General features: G+C 38.6%; 1 protein-coding gene and 1 pseudogene across 4 annotated transcripts in view; one reads left to right on the top strand and one right to left on the bottom strand.

Moving 5' to 3' along the window:
- Window positions 1-22907, top strand: part of RAB18 (RAB18, member RAS oncogene family) — a 160744-nt gene that overhangs the window by 102341 nt on the left and 35496 nt on the right. Inside the window, exon 1 of one of the 3 annotated variants that reach the window (XM_081087512.1) lies at window positions 18807-19028. The exons of 1 other annotated variant lie outside the window; for it this stretch is intronic. In XM_081087512.1, coding sequence (XP_080943638.1) covers window positions 18961-19028 — 68 coding nt within the window. In that variant the 5' untranslated portion in view covers window positions 18807-18960. Of the gene's footprint in view, window positions 1-18806; window positions 19029-22907 lie in introns of those variants that run through there. One more of the 3 variants, XM_081087514.1, reaches the window with a different exon arrangement.
- LOC308528104 (leukotriene A-4 hydrolase-like) lies at window positions 14535-15518 on the bottom strand (annotated as a pseudogene). The gene has a single exon. The product of its transcript is annotated as a leukotriene A-4 hydrolase-like (transcript).

The following is a 22907-nucleotide window of genomic DNA, read 5'->3' as shown; positions in this document are numbered from 1 at the left end:
TTCCCCCTCTGGCTCTATTTTTGCTCACCAGTTTATGTTGTTCACTATATTCCATAAATGAGTGAGATCATGTGATATTTATCTTTCTCTGACTGGCTTATTTCGCTTAGCATTATTTTCTCCAGGTCCATCCATGCTGTTGGAAATGGTAAGAGTTCCTTCTTTTTTACAGCAGCATAGTATTCTATTGTGTAGATGTACCAACGTTTTTTAATCCACTCATCTGCTGATAGGCACTTAGGCTGTTTCCAAATCTTAGCTATTGTAAATTGTGCTGCTATAAACATAGGGGAGCATATATCCTTTCTGATTGGTGTTTCTGTTTTCTTGGGGTATATTCCTAGAAGTGAGATTACTGGGTCAAATGGGAGTTCTATTTTTAATTTTTTGAGGAAACTCCATACTGTCTTCCATAGTGGCTGCACCAGTCTGCATTCCCACCAGCAGTGCACGAGGGTTCCTTTTTCTCCACATCTTCTCCTGCACTTGTTGTTTGTTGATTTGTTGATGATAGCCATTCTGACAGGTGTGAGGTGGTACCTCATTGTTGTTTTGATTTGTGTCTCTCGGATGATTAGTGATTTTGAACACGTTTTCATTTGCCTTCTGTATGTCCTCTTTCGAAAAGTGTCTATTTAGGTCCTTTTCCCGTTTTTTGATTGGATTGTTTATCTTCCTTTTGTTAAGTTGTATGAATTCCCTGTAAATTTTGGAGATTAAACCCTTATCTTTTCACTACATCTTTTAACATATTTATTATAGTTTGTTTAAAGTCCTTGTCTAACAAGCCCAACAGCAGGGCCTGGGTTTGCTTTTATTAACTGCTTCTTTTTTTAAATAATAGTTCATATTGTCTTCTTTCTTTGAATGTATCATAATTCTTTTTAAAAAAATATATATTTTAATGATTTGTTACAGAGAGGAAGGGAGAGAGATGGAGAGTTAGAAACATCGATGAGAGAGAAACATCAATCAGCTGCCTCCTGCACACCTCCTACTGGGGATGTGACCGCAACCAAGGTGCATGCCCTTGACCGGAATTGAACCTGGGTCCTTTCAGTCCGCAGGCCAATGCTCTATCCACTGAGCCAAACCAGTTAGGGCTGAATGTGTCATAATTCTTAATATTAAATCAGGCATTGTGCATAAAAGAACAATGAAGGGGGAGGTAAATAATATTTACTCCCAGAAAACTGCATTCTGAATTCTTCTCTCGGGCTCCTATTTTCACAATACCAAAACTGGCAAGGATGTGAACTACAAGAGCTCACATGTAGAATGAATGAGTGCTTACATTGGTACAATGACTTTTGGGGGATGGTTTAAAATTATATGATAATGCTCAAGCTATACCTACTCTATGTTTCAGAAATTTCACTCTGACTATATTCTAAATACATGTACAATAATATTCATAGCAGTGTTGTCGATACAATTACAAAAAACTGGAAAAGACCCAAATGTTCATCATCTGCAAAAAGGAGAAACTGTGGTATTTTTATAAAGTTGAATCTTATACAACAACAAAATTGCATTAACTATAGCTATACACAATATAACTTCATCTTATAAACAAATTTTAAAAAGGCGAAATATATTATTCCACTTAAAAATTTAAAAACAAGCAAAACTAAACATATTACTTATGGATGCATGAGTATATGGTAAAAATATAATGGAAAGCAGGAAATGATTAGCGCAAACGTTGGAATAAACAATGACCTCTAATAGAGAGGTGGGATTGGAAGTAGAAAACACTGCACATATGGGTGGCTGCTGTGCTAGAAAATTTCTACCTTGTGACCTACATTGGCATGGTGGCATGGGCATATTTGTTAAATTATACAGGTATGTTTTATATGTGGGTAATATGTCTGTGTGTGTGTGTGTGTGTGTGTGTGTGTGTGTGTGAGAGAGAGAGAGAGAGAGAGAGAGAGAAAGAGAGAGAGAGAGAGATTTATTCTTAGTCTGATTTATATGGTCCCAATAAACTTATTGTTCCCTGAAACAGGCATTTGTCATCAATGATAAAATTTTTGCTTAAAAAAATTTGTCTCTTAAAAAAGTGGAGTGAAGATGAGAAAATAACTGTTTAGTTACAAGAAATCATTATTGTATCATTCAGAGACAGACAGGGATTGAAATGCTAAAGAACTGGTGAGCTGAAGCAAATCCAATGACATTCTTGCCTCTCTTGATCTGTGCTGAAGTGTTCGTAGTGACTCTTTAAATTACTGTCTCTCTGTTTTCTCCTAGAAGTAGATGAGACCAGAACAGAATAGTTCTATATTTTCCAACTAAAGCCTCTCTCACTATGAAGGAAGTGAATGACTCACATCTATTCACTCAGAGTTTTGCTATGTCTTTGAAGGTATGAATTTCAAATTCAGTAGCAGAAAGGAATAACAGTTTTGTTTGTAGAAGTTAGAAAGTACATGTTGTTAATTCAGGACTTCTACACTGCTGCAGAAATACTTCACTCCTGGTTTTGTCATTTATAGTTATAAAGACAACCTATAATTTTGTGGCTATATATTTTAAAAATTCCTGACTCTAAATAGTACTAAAAGTTTGTTGTGAAATGTTTAACTCCTCTGAAAACAAACAAAAACAAAACTAAAATTACATCCTGTACATACCTGCACAAAAACCCTCATCAAAATGATTTCCTATAAATGGACAAGTGTGGCTTCACATTCTCAGAAATAAAAAAAACAAAAAACACACACCCTGTATGCTCTGTATGAAAACAATTACACTGAGTGTTCAAGTAAGAGGAAGTTAAGGAACTGAAAAAATCCTTTCAAGGGACAATGAATAGCTAAAAAAGTTACTGAAGGAAATAAATATATACACTCAGATCATGGCATTGCCAATTTGGAACAAGCTGCCTTCAAATATTTAAAATAATCACCCTAAGGAAAAGCACATTAAATCACAGTAATATGGTTGAATTAGAGTAATGGGGTAAAATTAGGCATGAACTAAACTATTTATTATTTTCTATTAAGGCTAATTTTGAAAAATACTTCCAGGATGATTGATTATGATCTGAAAATGACGTTTTAGGAAAAAAATCATTTCCCAAAGATTTTTTTAATGGTTGTTCCTTTTTGGTTTAGAGAATGCCTATGAGCTCAAATCTCTTTGTTCCAATGAAGAATTTCTGTCCCTTTTCTGCAGTCTGCTGACCCACTACATCAAGTCAATATCTCCAGTTCTCCTTTGCACTCCGGCAACTAAGACAAGCAAAGCAAACCAAGAGAACTCAAAGGAGACCTGTTCAGTGTGGCTCAGTTGGTTGGGTGTTGTCCCCTACACTAAAAGGTTGCTGGTTCGATTCTGGTCTGGGCACATGCCCAGCTCGACCCAATAGGAGGCATGCAGGAGGCAGCTGATGTCGATGTTTCTCTCTCTCCTCTCCCCTCTCTCTCTAAAAATCAATAAAAGTGCTTTTTTAAAAAAGAGAGAGCTCAAAGGAAAGGACCATAAGGTAGGCTTTGTATTTTTGTGTCCTATAGTGTGCAGATCTCTAAGTTAAAAGATCAGAGATCTGGATCCTAGACACTGCATGATTTAGAGCAAGAAAGTCCAACTTCATAGATCTGTTTGTAGTTTTTTTTTGTCTTTTTTTTTTCAGGCACATCATGAGAAGGCAGGGTTCTTTGCAAGAGATAATAATGGTGGGGAAAACAGAAGGCTGCAGGAAAAGAGGAAAATCAACTATGGGATTGATTGACTTCATAAAAGAAGCCACAGGCATGCATCTACAGGAGCTGAGCAGGGTTATTAGGATAGATCATTGTGGACATCACTCTTTCAAAGGATCACCAAGAGTTGGAGCTGACTCAACAGCATGTAACAAACACACAAGATAGGGATAAAATTACATATCTTGCTCGCAGCATTGGGTTGTTAAAATGATCAAATAATGTGCTGTGAAAATACAAAAATAAGTTATAGGATCATTATTACTGCACTCTACAACTCGTGCTGCTTGGTCCACCCCACTTTCCCAGCATCCTTTGCACCTGACTCAGCTATGGCCAGTTAGGCTCTGTCATGGAGCTAGTGATTGGATTGTAGCAGCAGTGGTGTGGACAATGGGAGATGAAGAACTGAACAACAGTACTAATAGCTCAGCTGCTCCAGGTTACCAACTACTTCGTCCATTAAATTCGCAGCTGGGAAGAACATTTCTGACAATTATTATGCAATAACACAAATGTTTCTGAACAGGTTTTTTTTCTGGCTCTGAGTTTTCTCATTCTGATCTCTAAAATTAAAATTTAGAAGTGGCATGAAGGAGAGCTCTTACTCTGAAGCAATCACCTCCACTGGAAAGAGCTCCATCCACATTGTTGAATTATGAAATGACTTAAGTACAGTGGAATTTTGTTTACCAAGTATTGCTTGAGATAAGCAGAACTGTACAGGTTTCAAAATGGTAATATTTTACAAAATATACATCTTTTAATGGGGTGAGGAGAAGAATGTGTGGTGATGGTGTTTTCTAGACTTTTCTGGGGCTGAACAAAAGCTTTGTTTTGATATTAAAGTTGTGTGATTTATATAGGCTTGAACATATAATCACTTTAGAATGAAAATTTCCATTTTTTTATGAGCGTTCACAGGCTAAGAAAGGAATACTTTAAAGTTAAGGGTATGTTAATATGTGCATAGGCATCAACCAAGTTGGAAACCAAGACTAACCAGACTAACTTGCCTTACCACCAGTTTCTCAACAACAGTACCATTGATATTCTGAGCTGGACACTTCTTTATTGTAGGAGACTGTTCTGTGCACTGTGTGATATTTAGCAGCATCTGTGGCTTCTACTCACTAGATGCCAGTAGTGACAACCAAAAATGTCTCCAGGTCTTGCCAAATGTCCCCTTGGGGCCAAAATCAATCTCAGTTAAAAATCACTGCACTAAAACCATTAATTAAATTTGCTGCATAAAAATATATATATTTTTTTGCTTCTAGAAATTTGCTCTTATAAAGGACATGCTTTTCAAATAATCAACAAATTTTAGTTCTAATTTTACTAACAATTATTTTGGGGCTTTGCAATTTACAAAGTACTTCTACATGCAATATTATATAAGTGAAAGAAGGAAAGGTGTTAATATTTATTATTCTCTATATGCCATCTTCTAAAGGACTTGCTTCAAACACACTCTTCTAGTTAAGTCTCAGAGTATCTCTACTTTGGGAATTATTTTCCTCCATTTTATAGATGAGGAAACAAATTTAGAGATATTAAGCAACTTTCCCAAGAAATGTAGATAATCTTCTAACTTCAAGTTTTTTGCATTTGTTGTTGTTGTTTGTTTGTGGTTTTTTTTGTTTTTTGATGACATGCTTTTATCGATTTTAGAGAGAGGGAAAGAGAAGAGAAGAGAAGAGAAGAGAAGAGAGAGAGAGAGAGAGAGAGAGAAAGAGAGAGAGAGAGAGAGAAACATCGATGTGAGAGTGAAACATCCATCTGTTGTCTCCCACACACGACCCGACCAAGGATCGAACCCATAACCTAGTTATGTGCCCTGACTGGGAATTGAACCCAGGCCTTTTGGTGTACGGGACAACGCTCCAACCAAATGAGCCACACTGGCCAGGGCTCAAGTTGTACTACACTTTGTCCCACATCACAGCTGTCAGTGAGACGCTGATCATTTATCCTCGATGATGAAAATAGCAGTTATAATCTACGTGTCAGAATTAAGCTATCTCACAAAGGGCCCAGGTTAGTTTTTACACTTTTCCATTTTACAATTTGAGAGATTGGCCTCAAATAACCAAGTTGCAGGCATGTATCACCATTAAAAGAAAATTCAATTCAGTCTTATGCAACAGCCAGTTAAAATATTCAAACCAACCCAAACTCTCTCTAGGTTATTAAGTTACATTACCCTTCCATCAGCTGATTTGTAATATATGGCAGGTGATTAGCAGGGTAGCGAGAGCAGCAGATGTTACTGGGGATTTGGAGGGATGGAGCTGGTTTTCACTGCTCCCACATAAAATATTTGAAATTAAATATTAGATACCCCTTTCTTAAAAGTCCTTCTCCCACTGCATCTCCAGAATGCATCTCTTCTTTCCCCAGCCATCTTTTCCTCCGGCTCCAACCTGCTATCGCACAGCTTAGTCTTCTCCCTTCCCCAGTTAGCCCCTTTCACTCCCTGGTTCTCTAGATCCCTTTACCTTTAGCTCTTCTGGGAATGGAATTCTCTTCACGCACAGGGCAGAACAATTAGCTCTCCACTCCCTCCTCAGGTTCGGCTCCACCTCTGCATATTTGAAAATAGGTGTCACTTTGCTAAACAAAAGGCATCTCCTCAGGAGCTCTGCCCTGTGCAACACTAAAGAACTGGCAGACTTGGCAATTTCAGTTCTTCTTCAGTCCCCACTCTGTCCCTGTTTTCCTCCTCCCAAGCTCTGTAAGTGGAAGAGTTCAACATCGACACTCATTTTTCCATGAATAAGTGCTATCTAGCCAATTGCCACACACATCTCAAAAGGAAGCAGTGGTTAGTCAGTTCTTGATTTTTTAAATACTTTGTATTGAAAGATAAAACAGATACTGAAAGTGCAAATTTACAAGTGTACATCTCTATGAACTTTTATAAACTGGACACGCCTGTGTAACCGGTATCCAGAACAAGAAAGAACATTACAAGCATTCCAGAAGCCTCTTTGCTCCCTCCGCCAATCAGTGTAATAATTTCTCATGACAAAGAGTTGTACAGGCCAGCATATGCTCTGTAACTAGGAGCAATGCAGTGAGTTATTTGTTTTTATTACTGTGTTGCATTCAATCACAAGGCACACACAAGGCACACTTGCTTATATTATTTGTATACATACCATTGAAAACGTAGTGATTATGTTAGTGTTGTGATTTAGGGGTTTGAAGAGGAAGAGAAACCTCCTAGGTCCTGTTCCTGGGACTTCTCAGAGCCCATCAATCTTTCCTAGGTGGGGTTCTCTCCTAGTCACACAAGAGCCCAATTTCCATTGGGTTCCATGGGTATTATCTATTCTAAGTGATTATAATGCTCTCAGCAAAGCATGTGAAACTTACTCCCATAATCACCAGTACTGCCATTTTACACTGTAACTGTCTCAACATATATGAGACACTGAAGTGGTAGAATTCCCTGTCTCAGTGGATCTTATCCCTGGTAGTGCATTGCAATCATCTGAAAAATTACAATAATTTTTTTAAGAAGCTTATGCCCACCCTAAACCAATGACATCAGAATCTCTTGAGGGGAGCCAGCATTGATAATTTTAAAGTTTCATGTATTTCTAAAGGGTTGAAGAACATTGCGACTTTCAACCTTTTCTTGGAGCTCACTTCCACTTTGATTTTAAGCATATCAGCAACTCTAAGTACATTCTCAAGGTGACTGAAAATGTAGCCCAAATTTGATTACCAACTGCCTTTTAAACATAGGGAAGGACATTTTCTCTCCCCCTCCCCCCCCATACACACACAATGAAGGGACTATCCACCATCTCCTAATTTCCTTCCAATGAGCGCTGGGCAGGAATGGTGAGATCACCTGAGATCCCTACAATGAAGATGTGATCACTAGAGCCCACTTCCAGAGGAAGCTGAATCTTCTTCAACACTAAACTGTGTCATCATCTGGTTGCATTCACTCCAGGACATGTGGGCTACCTAAACAGAGCCGCATAAACAAGTGCCCTCTTGTCTCTGAAGACAGTTTTACTGTCAACAATCATCAGTGACTCACCAGCTATGTTTTGGTAGCTTGTGAACTGCAGTGGTGATGTGAGGGGGTGAGTGAGGTGAAAAGCCTGGGGCTGCACAAGGTGGCTGGCAGGGACAGGGGGTATCCCAGAAGTTAGGTTCAGAAAGAGTCTAGAGAGAGGTGGAGGTATTGGCAGGGTTGTGGAGGGCTTTTCTTATGAAAATATCTGTTCCTGTTTCCTTTCATGTCATCATGTGCCCATATTCTCTGGCTTTCTCTATTATCAGGAAGTGTTGTGTTCCAAGAGATCTGTCTTCAGCACCTGAATGATGTAGTAACTGAAGGATGGGCAACAGCTTGAGAAGGTGCCCCAGAGGCCACACGTCACCTGGCCTGAGGCTCATACACAAATATGAAATTAGCCCCAAATATATTTGACCCCTGTAATATCCTTTCCACAAGTTTCAAATAAAGGAATTGGAAATTCCACCTTTTCTTTCTGCCCCTTCTCTTCATGCTGCTTGTTCCCTCCTTTTAGTTGCTCATCAAGTTCCTTTTAACCTAATATTTTCCTGTGTTAAAGGCTAGGAGAATGGATGTCACATTAGGTAATTTACTTTAAATCTCCAGGCTTCTAAGAGATATTCTTGCTGGAAGAAAAAAGTAACCCTCTGATAAGCTTCTCTTTAAACCCAGCTTTGCAACCTGGCCCAAGGCAAACCATTCTCAAGGCATCTTTCCATAGTAAAATCCCTAGGGAATCACCAACCTGACTGATGAGGCTGGCTGAATTAATAATATTAATAGCCATCATCAGTGAGGATCTGCGGGTCACCTGACACTGTATATTCATCACATCATATAATGCAATCAACACTTCAAGGCAGGTAAAACTCATCTCATTTTACAAATGAAGCTATGAAGGCTCAGAAACTCAAATGGCTTGCTTCAGGTCACAAAGACAGTAAATGACTGGATAAAGCTTTGAAACCAAGTCTGTCTGATTAGATCTTGCTTTCTTTCATAAACAAAGTTGACCCAGCTTTTACAACCCAGCTCAGGCCAGTTCTCCTTCAAGGTCTCACATGAAGAGAGTTATTTACTGCTCTCTACCCAGGACCCTGTTCTCTTTTAGGAGATAGCTACCGGAGCATGTGATGCGTTGGTTTTGGGCTCTTCTTGGATATCTTTATTTTATGAGGGACATACAAAAGCAGTGCCTTACCCGAGATTGATGCTGATGGTTAGGATTATAGGCACCTTGAAGAGAGGGAGAGATACATAGGTTGTTTTTAGAGGTTTGCTGAATGGGTCTTTAGTTGGCGAGTAAGGGAAACTCAAACTCAACCTGGCTTAAGGGAAAAGAAGATATACTGGCAAAATATGGAAAACATCAGAGAAAGAATGATGAATACAAAGCTTTATGGAAGTTAGAATATAGTACTTTAAATGAACTACAGCTATATCTCATACCATAGTTAAATCTCCAAAATATAAAACTGAATAAACATGTCAAGTTTCAGAAGTATCTGTGTAATTTGATAAAATTATAAAATTCAAAAATCTATAAAAGGAGCTTAAGGATACACAATAGGATATAAAAAATATATGTAATGTCATATATGGGCATGGCAAACCTTGAATTCTGACCATCTCTGGGGTGAGGAGATATCAGGCAGGAGGACACAGGGTGTCTCAAATCTGTCTTTAATGTTTAATGCTTTATATTAAAAACATCTACAGTGTGATCCTTGACATATTTGACAAAACTAAGTGTTCATCATATTATTATTCTCTATTCTGACCTGTATGTTTCAAATATTTCATGTTTTTTTTTTTTGTGGACCAAAAGGGGCCATATGCTAATAATCTCGGGAGAGACCTGCATGGCGGCCTTACAAGCGCATAAACTTAAAGTAACATAAAGAATGGTCTGAAAATTGCCCTGACCAGTTTGGCTCAGAAGATAGAGCGTCAGCCTGCAGACTCAAGGGTCCCAGGTTCGATTCTGGTCAAGGGCTGGACCTTGGTTGCGGGCACATCCCCAGTGGGGAGTGTGCAGGAGGCAGCTGATCAATGTTTCTCTCTCACCGGTGTTTCTGACTCTCTATCCCTCTCCCTTCCTCTCTGTAAAAAAATCAATAAAATATATTAAAAAGAAAAAGAATGGTCTTAAACTTATTAACTAAAATCAATTTAAGGCAGGTAGTCATGTCTTAGGCCAGTGGTTCTCAACCTTCTGGCCCTTTAAATACAGTTCCTCATGTTGTGACCCAACCATAAAATTATTTTCGTTGCTACTTCATAACTGTAATGTTGCTACTGTTATGAATTGTAATGTAAATATCTGATATGCAGGATGGTCTAGGCGACCCCTGTGAAAGGGTCATTCGACCGCCAAAGGGCTCGCAACCCACAGGTTGAGAACCGCTGTCTTAGGCTAAAATCTTCCCTGAGTAAAGTTAGTCTTTACCTTAATTAAATCTGTCTGTTGTTTTTTTTGCTTCTACAATGATATACTTTAGGAATGTCAAAGTAGTTTTTTTTTCTCAAACCCTCAAAGCATAGGTACTGCAACAGAACAGAGACCACAAATCCCCTCGTTGTTATTGAATTAATTATTGACTGTTAACTATCCCACTTATTGATATATATATGTAATTTTACTTTTTATCCAATATCAGAGCTTTCCCCACTTAGCTTTCTCCCATCTATCCAACCTATCACCAATGGATTTCATGTAACCCACTTACATCTTTTCTTTTGATTATGATGTATAAAATAAGATGCAAAACTGCCATTCTCCGGAGCATAATCTCAATACATTGAGATTTTGCTTCCTGGCAATTGTCTACAGTTTGACTCAAATAAACTCAGAAAAATTCTCTACAGGTTTGAATGTTTCTTACATTGAAATTTTCAAAAGGGAATTTATTGGCTCATCGAACATAAAAATCTGAGAGCAACTAGCTCTATCCAGAGGAGCATTTTGTCAGTTCTCTTTGTCCATATGTTGGCTCTACTTTTTTCTCTAGATTATGTTCTTGTTCAGGTTCCTTACTGATGATAGCTAGAGGGCTCCCAATAGTTCTAGGCCCATGTCCTAACCTTTCAGCATCTCTTATAACATGCACTTCTCCTGACAGTTTTAGTAAGAATTCTGTAATTTCATCCCATTGAATCATGTGCCCATCCATGAATTAAATCCTTTTAATTGAGGGAATGAGTTCATTAGCTAGGCCATGGTTATGTGCGACCTCTTGGAATTGCTGTGAAAGGTATCAGTTTTTCCAAAATGACATTAAGGAAAGTGTTTCCCAAGGAAATTAGGTGCATGCTAAGAAGAGGAAATAGATTTGGGGAAATTAGAAACAACAGGTATATATCACAATGAGCCCTTTCACAAAGAAGTGCCTGTATGCTTTATCTATGATTATCTTAGAACAGTGTCTGCTGTGCTCTATCTGTAAGTAAAAGTAACTATAGGAAAATATAAATAAGCCTCATTTAGGAATATATTTATATATATATAAACTCACAAATGTAGTGTCAGAAAATAGAACTGGACAGTATATAAAGGAATAATTTACCAGAATCAATCAAGATATATCTTAGCATAGAATAATATAACAAAATCTATTAGTATAATATATTACATTAATAAATTATAAAAAATAACAAATAGTAGGTGATGCTATAGTTATTCTCATTTAAATTAGGAACTAGAAAAAATGATGCTCATTATTATTTACTATTTTTTCTTAGCTAGTTAATGCATCAAAGGAGAAAGCCGATACTTAAAGTTATTAAAGTTATCATATTTATTAAAGTTATCATAAATAGAAAGTGGGAGAATAGTTCTACCAATAAAAGACCAAAATAGGAAAAGCTGACAGGCTCAGTCTAGTTTATCAACAAGGAAAACCTAATCTAAAGAATGAGGACACAGACTTGCTTTGGAACAGGATAGTGGGAAGGTTAGTTACGGAGCCAGGCAGTTCTAAGAATTATCTCAGAACTAGAGAAAAAGAAGAACAAGACCCAGCCCCCCCGGAAAAGAGGCTGGCAGGAATGAAGCTGGAAGCAGGTTTCCGCCAGCTGGCTTGGTGTACCATAGGACACGGAGTTCTCAGGTACTCTAGATAGAAGATAGATAGATAGATATGGGCCCAGACTTGCCAAGTTGTGTATTTTTCAATACTTTTTGGTACTGGAACTGTAGACATACTTAACATAAGCACACGTAGGTGAGAGCAGCAGGATAAGTAAATTTGATGTGGTGCTGGGCTAGCCAATCATAGGTTCAGGGTTGGAGAGGGTAGGTAGTCCATTCCTAAATGGATACTCTCTGACAATATAACTGGGTTAAGAAATGGTGTGGGACAAACCCTGACAATTCCCTCCATGTATACCAAGGATTATAAATGGCATATCATAAAGTAAATTATTATGTTTTAAATACATTAATAAAAGATATTCTGTTGAAGTGTGAGCTTTTGCCATGGTAGATTGTCCTTTGTTACTCAATAGATCTAGCCATGTGAGTAAACTACAGGGCCAGAAATTCCAAAATTGAAAAGCCACTGATCAAAGGGTCAAGTTTCAGGGAAGAGGAAGTAAATATCCTCCACCCTTTCTCTCCCACTGAATGAAGGTATAAAATTTGCAAAGAATGTATGGAGCCACTATTTGAAGACTCTGAAAAGTAGATAGTGTCACATGGCTTGCGGAAGAAGGACAGAATTTGAAATACCACAAAATCAGTAGGGAGTTTACCATTTTCCCCCTCTTATATCTGCTATCTCAGCTCAATGCACTGGAAGTGGGAAATGGAGCACAAAAAGAGCTCCGGAAGAAGTCTTCTCGTAGTGACTTAAGAGTGGAAAACGTAACTTTGAACTCAGAGAGAATGTGGAACTCTAGCCCCTTCTTTTTAATTTGTTTTTGTTCTTTTGTGTCCTAGCCTCCAAATAGTCCTGTGGCAAGAAAAGTAGCCACTGACAAGTGTAACAGGATAGTAAGAAGCTAGGAAAATTCTTGGACAGGAGGAATAGGGAAACTGAGACAGGAAAATTAAAGAAGGACAAACAATTTAGGCAGCTTGCAGCCAGCTTGTAAACAGCAAGCCCTATCCCCTCCAACCAAGGAAGTTGAGAAGAAATGGTTAATGTCTCTCTTCCCTAACTAGAGAATACACAGCTTAAATTACCCTGGAACTGCTAAGGCAAGGGTTTGGGGGGCGGGAGGAGAGAAGGGAGAGTTTTATCTCACCCACTAAACAAAGAAGTCAGCTGTCTTGGAGAAAGGGAAGAGAAGGAAGTTTTAGCTAATTGTTGATGTTTTGTTGTTGTTGTTTATTTGTTTTACTGTGCAGAAAGTGAAAGTCTTGGCTTTATTCTTTTGTCTCACTAGCAAACATGGAAGTAAAGATCTCAGCGAACTTATTAAATTTATTTTTTTCAATTTTCAATTTATTTTTTTCATTTTATTTTTATTTAACTTTATTGTTGAAGGTATTATAGATGACACCCTTTTCCCCCCACTAGCTCCCTTTAACTTGCTCCTGCCCGCTCCCCAGGCCTTCAGCACACAATTTTCTTTCCATGGGTTATGCATATTAGTTCTTTGGTTAATCTCTTCCTCCTCCCCACACTTGCCCTCTAAAATTCATCAGTCTGTTGCATGCTTCAATGTCTCTGCATCTATTTTGGGCATCAGTCTATGTTGTTCTCTATATTCCACAAATGAGTGAAATCATGTGGCATTTTCTTTCTCTGACTGGCTTATTTCACTTAGCATAATATTCCCCAGGTTCCTGCATGCTGTCTCAAAGGGTAAGAGATCCTTCTTTTTTATTTTTTAATTTATTTTTTAAAATATATTTTATTGATTTTTTACAGAGAGGAAAGGAGAGGAATAGAGAGCTAGAAACATCAATGAGAGAGAAACATCGATCAGCTTCCTCCTGCACACTCCCCACAGGGTATGTGCCCACAATCAAGGTACATGCCCTTGACCGGAATTGAACCTGGAACCCTTGAGTCCACAGGCCAATGCTCCATCCACTGAGCCAAACCGGTTAGGGCAGATCCTTCTTTTTTATAGCTGCATAGTATTCCATGGTGTAAATGTTCCACAGCTTTTTTACCTACTCATCTACTGATGGGCACTTAGGCTGTTTCCAGAACTTAGCTATTGTAAATAGCACTGCTATGAACATAGCGGTTCATCTATTCTTTCTGATTGGTGTTTTAGAAATCTTAGGATATATTTCTAGAAGTGGGATGACTGGGTCAAATGGGAGTTCCATTTTTTAATTGTTTGAAGAAACTCCATACTGTTTTCCACAGTGGGGCTGCACCAGTCTGCATTCCCACCAGCATTATGGTTCCCTTTTCTCCACATCCTTGCCAGCACTTGTCATTTGTTGATTTGATAGTAGCCATTCTGACAGGTGTGAGGCAATATCTCATTGACATTTTAATTTTCATCTCTTTGATGATCAGTGACTTTGAGCATTTTTTATTGTATCTCTTGGCCATCTGTATATAATTTTTGGAGAAGTGTCTATTTAGGTCCTTTGCCCATTTTTCAATTGGATTGTTTGTCTTCATTTTGTTAAGTTGTATGAGTTCTTTACATATTTATATATTTATATACACCTTATTAGATGTATTATTGGCAAATATGTTCTTCCACACAGTGGTATCCCCTTTCAATTTGTTGATGATTTCTTTTCATTTTTTGTTACAATATGAGCTGAAGTTTCATATTTCTTTATGAATTCATGAGCATCAAACAGGTACTTAATCCACGTTTAAATCCTTGCCCACCAGCATGGCAGTCACAGGGTGCATACTTGCTTTGTGCTCTTGGTAGGTATGGAGGGCTTGATCATGGGACTTGTCAAAGGCAGCCAGGTCCTTGAATAAGGATCATGTGAACTTCATTCTTCCTTGTTTAGTCACCATTTTTCCCATTTCAATTGAATGCAGAGTTGCAACCATCTGAATCGTATTTCAGAATTGTTAATGGCATTTAAGTTGTACACCCCTCACATTTGCTTTATGTGTCCCCATGGAAGATGTGCTTTCTGAAGCATCTGTGCTACAAATTCATTCAACTGATGAGCAGAGAGATCTTTCAGGTCTGCTGAGTTGAATGAACTTAAATCATCTTCTTTGGCAGTAATCCATCTTTGACTTAAGGCAATACAAGCATTTGTCAGGGTCATATCATAATTGGGTTTTACAGGAGGCAGTCCAGGAGAGTAGAGCCAGGTGTTCCAGTCGACGTGGTTGAGAATATCAACCTTATCTTTAAAGTGAGAATACAGGAAGTCCTTCCAGTCATCAGTGGTTATGCTCTGGTAGGAAAATTTCTCAACATCAGCCTTCAGGAATCCTAGGAAAACCTCTGGTCCTCCAAGAAGCTGCTCAAGGTAAAAGAGTAAAGTAAAGCCCTTTTCATAGGAACTGAAGAATATGTGATATCAGGGTCTACATTCTCCAGGTCAACCACAAGTTTGGTGAAAGGATGTGTATCCCCAAAAGTCTTTATCGAATTCTATAGTTCTCCCCATCCTCCCAAGCATGAAAATGTCTGAACTTTTCACCAAACAACTGTCCGCAAATGTGGCATTCCAAGTACAGCGTATGTCCTTCATTTAACCAAAAGTGATCCCAAGTTTTGTTGGTCACTAGATTTCCTGTCCAACTATGAGATATTTCATGTGCAATAACATTGGAGAGTGACTTGCCCTGTTTTAACATTCCAAAGGTTTGAGACATAAGATGTATAAAGTAAGCCCTGGACAGGTAGCTCAGTTGGTTAGAGCCATGTTCTAATATGCCAAGATTGTGGGTCAATACCTGGTCAGGGCACATACAAGAAGCAACTAATAAATACTAGTAAGTGGAACAACAAATCAATGTTTTTCTCTCTCTCTCTCATCAGTCAATAAATTAAAAAAAAAATGTGTAGCCCAGCCAGTATTGCTCAATGATTGATTGTCAACCCAGGAACCAATTCCTGGTCAGGGAACATGCCTGGGTTGTGGGCTCAATCCCCAGTTAGGGGGCATGCAGGAGGCAGCAGATCAATTATGTCCCTCTCTCATCGATGTTTCTATCTCATCGATGTTTCTATCTCTCTATCCATCGCCCTTCCTTTCTCTCAAAAATCAATAAAAAAATTTTTTAAAAAGATGTGTAGGCATTTTCTGTGGATTGGAAGCTCTGGCTCCATTTTAAAGTGGTTCCCTTTATTATTTTTTACACATCTAGCAATGAAGCTTCAAAATACATGAAGCAAAACTGATAGAAGAAAAAAGGAGAAATAGATCATTATTCTTCTCTGACAGTAGATAGAAAATCAGCCAGCACATTAAAAAATTGAACAACACTATCATTGTTGTTAATTGACATTTATAAAATGTTGGGGTCCAACCCCAGCAGGTCCAGGGGTTCCCAAAGGTGTGGACGGAGTCGGCGAAGAAGGAATGACATGGAGACAGTGTTCAGTTGATCAGCAGCCTAGCCAGGTTCTCTAGCCAGGTTCTGTGTTTATTGTCTTGTTACATCTGTCTTTATACCAGTTGATTTTAATCCTATCAATTTCTATTCCAAAGGTTAGGGCCTTTCTTATCTCCATTCCAGGGAGTAAAGATTATGTAGCTTAAGCGTGATTAAGCTTAAGCGTGATAAAGATTATGTAGATTAAGTGTTCATAGTTGAAGTGATTAACTACCCGCCTGGCACTTAGTTAAGGGGTTTATTCCCTCCCTAACTTCAGGGAAAAATCCCTACCTGGGGAAACAACCTTTCTTGAAGAGGTGACCTTGGTTAAAACACATAGTGCTAAGAAGGGGAGCAAACATATTAACACATTGTATGCGGGAAACGTGTTTACACGTTTTACGTATTTATACATTCTACCAGTGTAGTAGAGCACGGGACACGTATTAATACGTTTTTTATAGACTAGTGGTAGAATGCAGGTAATGTATAAATACGTAAACTAAAGTTATCGTAATTTTACTGAACGTTGCCATTTGCGCAAAAAATTAGCAAAAATGGCCCGCGGCACCTGTTAGTGCGCAATAAAAACTACCCGCAAACAATGTGTTAAGAACAGTACACCATATACGCCAGGTCCCTTGAAACATATGCTGTGCAGATGTTTCTTCCCTGCAGCAACTGTGTCAAGCAGCAAGGATGGACAAGCTTCCGGCAATAAAACACACCACCCCAAACCAGTAGAATATTCATTCAATTTCAGTTGTACATGGAACCTTTAACAGGATAAACCACATCCTCAGTCACAAAACAAATCTTAAATTTAGAATAGTTGAAATCATAGAAATGGTTGTCTGACCACAATGACACCAAACTAGAAATCAATAATGGGAAAATAACAGGATGATCTCCTAATACATGGGAATTAAGCCACAAACATTTACATAATTCGTGGGTCAAAGAGAAAGTCTCAAGGGAAATGAAATGTTTTCAAATGAAACAAAAGAAGAGTATAGCACATCTAAATTTCTGGGATGCTGCTAAATCAGTGCTTAGTAGGAATTTTCCAGTATTAAATACTTATATTTAGAAGGGAGATAACAAATCACTAACCTAAACTTCCTTATGTGAAACCAGAAAAACAAGAAAAATAAATCTAAAGTAAGCAGAATGAGGGAAATAATAAAGATAAGAAGAGATATAAATGAAAGTAATAACAAAAATTAGAGAAAGATCAATGAAGCTAAAAGCTGTTTCTTTGAAAAAATTAATAAATGTGATAAACCTCTAGCAAGAGTGACAAATAAAAACAAGTTTGAAGTCACAAATTACCATCTATCAGGGGAAAAAAGAGGAGAACACACTATATACCCTGGATACATTATAAGGATAATTGCTCACATAAATTCAAGAGCTTAAACGGACTAATTCCTCAAAAAACACAAACTACTAAAACTAACCCATGATGAAATAGATAACCTGAATGATTCTATAACTATTTTACATAACTAATACCCAGTTTATAAATTTCTGAAATAGAAATAGCTAGCCTCAAATACTTTTATTAATATATTCTACCAAACAAGTAAAATAGAAATATCACCAATGAACTTGTATACTTATATACATAGCCCATGGACATGGGCAATAGGGTGGTGAAGATCTGGGGGGTGGTAGGGGCTGGGAGGAGGGAGGTAAAGGGAGATGTCTGTAATATTATAAACAATAAAAATATATTAATAAAATAAAATAAATAACCTTGGGTGAGGATTTAAAAAAAAAAAAGGTGAACAAGAGAATCTTACAAAAAACCGAGAAGTGGCCAAGAAGTAGTAAAAAATTTAAGAGAATATAGTGTTGCCAAAGTAAGTCGATGATGTCCCATGCATCATCAATAAATCCAGGCCTGGTTCTTAAAATTTTATTTTTAATTTTTTAATCTTGTTGTGAATAGTACCATGCAACAGTTCTCAAACTTTTTTGTTGTACAAATTATTGGATACTTTTACAAATATTGAGGACTCTAAAGAGCTGGTATGTGGCTATATTGTTAATATTTATTCCAAAATTTAAATATATGTATTAATTCATTTAAAAAATAGACCTATTACTAGTTGAATTATGTATTTCTGAAAATAATTATTTTCTTTTCTTTATTTTTATTAAAAAATTTATTGATTTCAGAGAGGAAGGGAGAGGGAGAGAGAGATAGAAAGATCAATAATGAGAGAATCATTGATCCGCTGCCTCCTGTACGCCCCCTTCCTGGATGGAGCCTGCAACCTGGGCATGTGCCCTTGACAGGAATCAGACCAGGGATCCTTCAGTCCGCAGGAAAACGCCCTACCCACAGAGCCAGACCAGCTAGGGCTGAAATTTTAAAGAGTATTCTACTCCCCCAACTCAGCGGTTTCTCAAGTACCCCAGGGAAGCAGCGTTAGGTTAGGGTTGGGGAGCAGGAAGAGCCTGGGCAGTCTGTGGACTCACACACGGCTCTCCCCATCTGCGCTTGCGCAAGGGATGCCAAGGGGGAACTATCTAGGTTTGCGCAGGCGCAGAACTACCTCAGGGCGGAAGTAGGGCTTCAGCAATCTAAATAACCCCTGGGGAAAGAAGGTGGCGGCCGCGGAGCAGTGCGCCTGCACGGGCAGCTTTCCCTGGTGAAGGGTTGAGGGCCAGAGAGGGGCGGCTGAGCTCGGAGCCGACGAGGGTCAGGATGGATGAGGACGTGCTGACCACCCTGAAGATCCTCATCATCGGCGAGAGTGGCGTGGGCAAGTCTAGGTGAGGCGGGACTGCGGGCCGTGCCGGGGGCGGCGGGGCCTTTCTGCCTCCGTGGCCGCTGTCTCTCGGCGACGGGAACGGTAACCGGCGGCGGCCGCTCCGCTCGCGCCCTGCGGGCTCTCTCCGAAGCTCGCGGTCCGGAGGCCCCGCGCCCCGCGCCGCCCTGGCTCAGGGCCTCCGCCAGGCCCGAGTCCCGTGGACGGCTTTCCCGTCTGGCTCACCACGAAAACAGTTCCCAGGGCCGGCCGGGTTGCTGGCGAGGAGCGCAGGGCGTGGCGGGCAGGTTTGGGCCCGAGTCCGGCCGAGTTTAGGCCCGAGTCCTGCCGAGCGCGAGCCCTTGTCTAGGCCCCTCGAGTTCAGGGGACCTGTCACCCCGCGAGTTAAGCATTGTAATGTGATCACTTTGGGATTTCTCTGGCCTTTGTCTAAATATGTAATGTTCTTCGCAGGAAGTTTCGTGGCACCTTAGGTCATACTCTTGGCCTATTTTGGTGCACCCCATTGCGTGTGTGTGTGTGTGTGTGTGTGTGTGAGTATGTGTAAAATGAGTGAGCTGTGAAAGAACTCTTTGGTCTTCTGACTACTTGAGTCAATCCCGTTGGTCTAAGATGAGAGAGCCTAAGGTGTAGGCCACCATTGAAAATAAAGGGTAATCGTTAGTTCTCATTCTGCCGCATCATATAGAGGTAGAAGAACAAGTTAGTGTGTGCCTTTTCTTCCTTGACACTTTCTTGGGGAAATAACATTGACAGTTGTTAGAGTTGAGTATAAAGTAAGATGTGGAGCTGGGTGGGTATTACAAGAGGGAAGTGATTTCATCCAGGTCTTAGAACAAAGTTCTCCCCGTGAAGTTCTTCTTGCCATTTGATTGTGAGTAGGTTATATTCTGGGGTGCCTTGATCTTTGAACAATATTCAAACTTCAGGAGTTGTAAGCAATTTCACAGTTTAGCAATACCTCCTGGTAAACTTATCTTTGAAGTTACTTCATAAAGTCTTACTTTTTTAGATACCTAAGTTTGACATCTTATTCTGTAGTACATTCTGAAATTTTATATGTTTTTAAAACATGACAACACATTTTCATAGTTTTCCTCATTTAATGTACTCTGTATATATTGGACTAAGGGACTTGCACATAAGGAATAAATTACTGAAACACTATGGGCTACCCAAAAAGTATGGTGTGTGTGTGTGTGTGTGTGTGTGTGTGTGTGTGTGTGTGTTTAGGGCTGAATAAAATAATTTTATGATCACCATCTATTATGTTTGCACTTTAAAAAGTTAGTTAACATATTGAATATTGTCTTAATAGGAATTCCATAGCCTTGTAACCTTTCTTTTTTTTTTGAGATCTGACTCTCATTTAAGTTAAGGCCTCTGAAATTGCTGATTTTGAAGTCATTAATAGTTGAATGTCATTTCATGTGATCTGACCTAATACATGGTTGGTTGGCACTTCTTCTAAATGTGTTAGATAGATGACTAGTTAAGCTGTGTTATAATTTTCTGGAAGGTTAACTGGAAGTACAGTATTTACCTAATTGTGGTTCTTCCTCTCTAGAGTAAAATTTGTTAAGTGTAATTATTGGCTTCTTTAGTTCCCTTCTCTCATACAAACTTATTTGGATCTAATCTGCTCCCAAAATTTTTCTCAGTACTTCATGGTGAGTTATCAATTGCTCACTACAAAGTTTTAACACTTTTAACTGTCTCTTTCAAGGGAGAATTGCATTTAGGAAGAAAGCTGGCTTATTTTTTCTAGCTAGATATACATTATTGTATATGTAATGTGTAATGGAAAACAACACTTATCTTTCTGGATAAGATGAGAATAAATAACTCTACTAAAATGGGAGCCTGTGCTTTTTAAGGTGAGTTAGTACAAAACATATGTCATGGGTATAATCTTAAAGGCTTCTTCTAATCAGTAGTTCATTTATATTTCTTTAGAGATTTAGAGTTAGTGGAAATGAGATATCACTTGTGTTGTTGAGAAATCATTGCACAACAAAGGATATCTTAACTAATTCAAATTAGTGGGTTAAATTTTCAGTTTATTTCAGACTCTTGCAGTGTAATAAACATGTCTGTTAGCAACCAGGAGATTAGGATTAAGAAACTAGTGCTGCCACTTGGTGTGACCTCATGTGTGATACTTGAACACTTTAGACTTTCTTCATTTGAAAAATGAAGTTGGAATAGAAATCTCTCAAACCCTATTTAATGTTAAATGTATAAGATTCTTTGATCTAGGGCTAGCCAGGGTGAAATAAAGACATTGAAAAGTGTTTCAGAGACTAGAATGGATTCTAGAGATCTATTATCCAAGTTGCTGCCTCTCCTATGTCCCTTGTATCCCCATTCTTTTTGGCTGATTTAACTTGTAAGTTGAGAAATGCAGATTATTTATAATCTCACTATAATAATAAAAGGGTAATATGCTAATTAGACCAGACATCCTTCCAGATGTCCCTCCGGACAACCTTCCAGATGTCCTTCCAGATAACCTTCCAGACGAAGCTGGGGCTGCCAGGGAAGCCTGGGTCCTGGGTGCCTGCCTGTGGCCGGAGGGAAGCTGGTGCCAGCAGCCGGGGGAAGGAAGGCCTACTCTTGCACGAATTTCGTGCACTGGGCCTCTAGTTTATTATAAATTTGATCTCTTAGTGGAGTGGTGGTAGTTACTCCTTCCATCTTTAGCTCTGCATGGGGAGTGTTTTGCTTCTTCTTTTTCAAAGCACTGGTTCTTAATCATTTTCAAGTTGTGGATTCCTTTCAGAATCCAATAGAGACATGGACTCTCTGCCTACAAGAATGCATGCATAGAATTTTGGATGCATTTTGAGCTACCAGTGTATCCCTGGCTAAGATCTGCTGATTTATATTAAGAACCTGTTTTGAAATTTATTACTTTGCACCATACTAATTCCTTGCCTTTCCTGACAAAATATCATTGAAGACAAGGGATATTGTAAGAATTAGCAATTAACGTAAGAACAACCCCTAGCTCCTTGTCTGGCACATTGTCTATGTTCAGTAAATAATAGCCAGTGCATTGTTATTTATATTATTCAGGTATTGTCATTATTATTACTGCTGCTGCTCTAAAAGGTTATGTTAACCTATGTTTTTGTAATATTTTCTGTGGTGACCAAGTATAGATACATGCCTTTTTTAATCTTAAATTATGGATAACTGAAATTTTTAATGACATTTTCACTTTTATTAAAGTTTAATGTTGCAGAGAGAAGAAAATTTTTGTAACTATTTTAAGATTCTTAATTACTGCTCTCACCTAAGTCATGTTGAAAGTAAGTAAAATTAGTTATAGTCAAGTGGGCTCAATGTTAAGTAGAAAAATCTACAATTTGACTCTTCTTTGCTTTTTAGGTGCTGATTTTTATGGTAAACACAAGAAAGCAAAATTAAGAAAAGGACAGTTAATCCTTCAAATACAATCAATGTTACTGGGCTTAGGAATTCTCAGGAGGCCACTGTGTTTTGCAATATACTCTGTGGACCAAAAAAAAAAAGAAAAAAATCTCTAACAGCAGTAATTGCAGCCTATAGAAATATTTTTGTACAACTCAAGACATCTGATATCTGCTGCCTTGATTTTATTAATGCAAGCAGGTCAATAGAACAGTCTTGTCCTACTTTAGGAGGTAATGTGAGGGAAGATTGATTAACTATAAATCTAGGGCTTTAACAAAAGCTTAGGCTTTATTTTTGAAGAGCTTCTAATAACTGACCCTTCTGCCTCATCCTATATAATAAAACCCTAATATGCAAATAGACCAAATGGTGGAATGACTGGTCGCTATGACATGCAGGAGCTGTCCCCTGGTGGCAGTGCGCTCCCACAGGGGAAGTGCTGCTC

This window comes from Myotis nattereri, assembly GCF_964212035.1.
Source record: "Myotis nattereri genome assembly, chromosome: 1".
Classification (NCBI taxonomy): domain Eukaryota; kingdom Metazoa; phylum Chordata; class Mammalia; order Chiroptera; family Vespertilionidae; genus Myotis; species Myotis nattereri.
The sequence above is the reverse complement of the archived record's forward strand: the minus strand, read 5'-3'. Positions and strand labels throughout refer to the sequence as shown.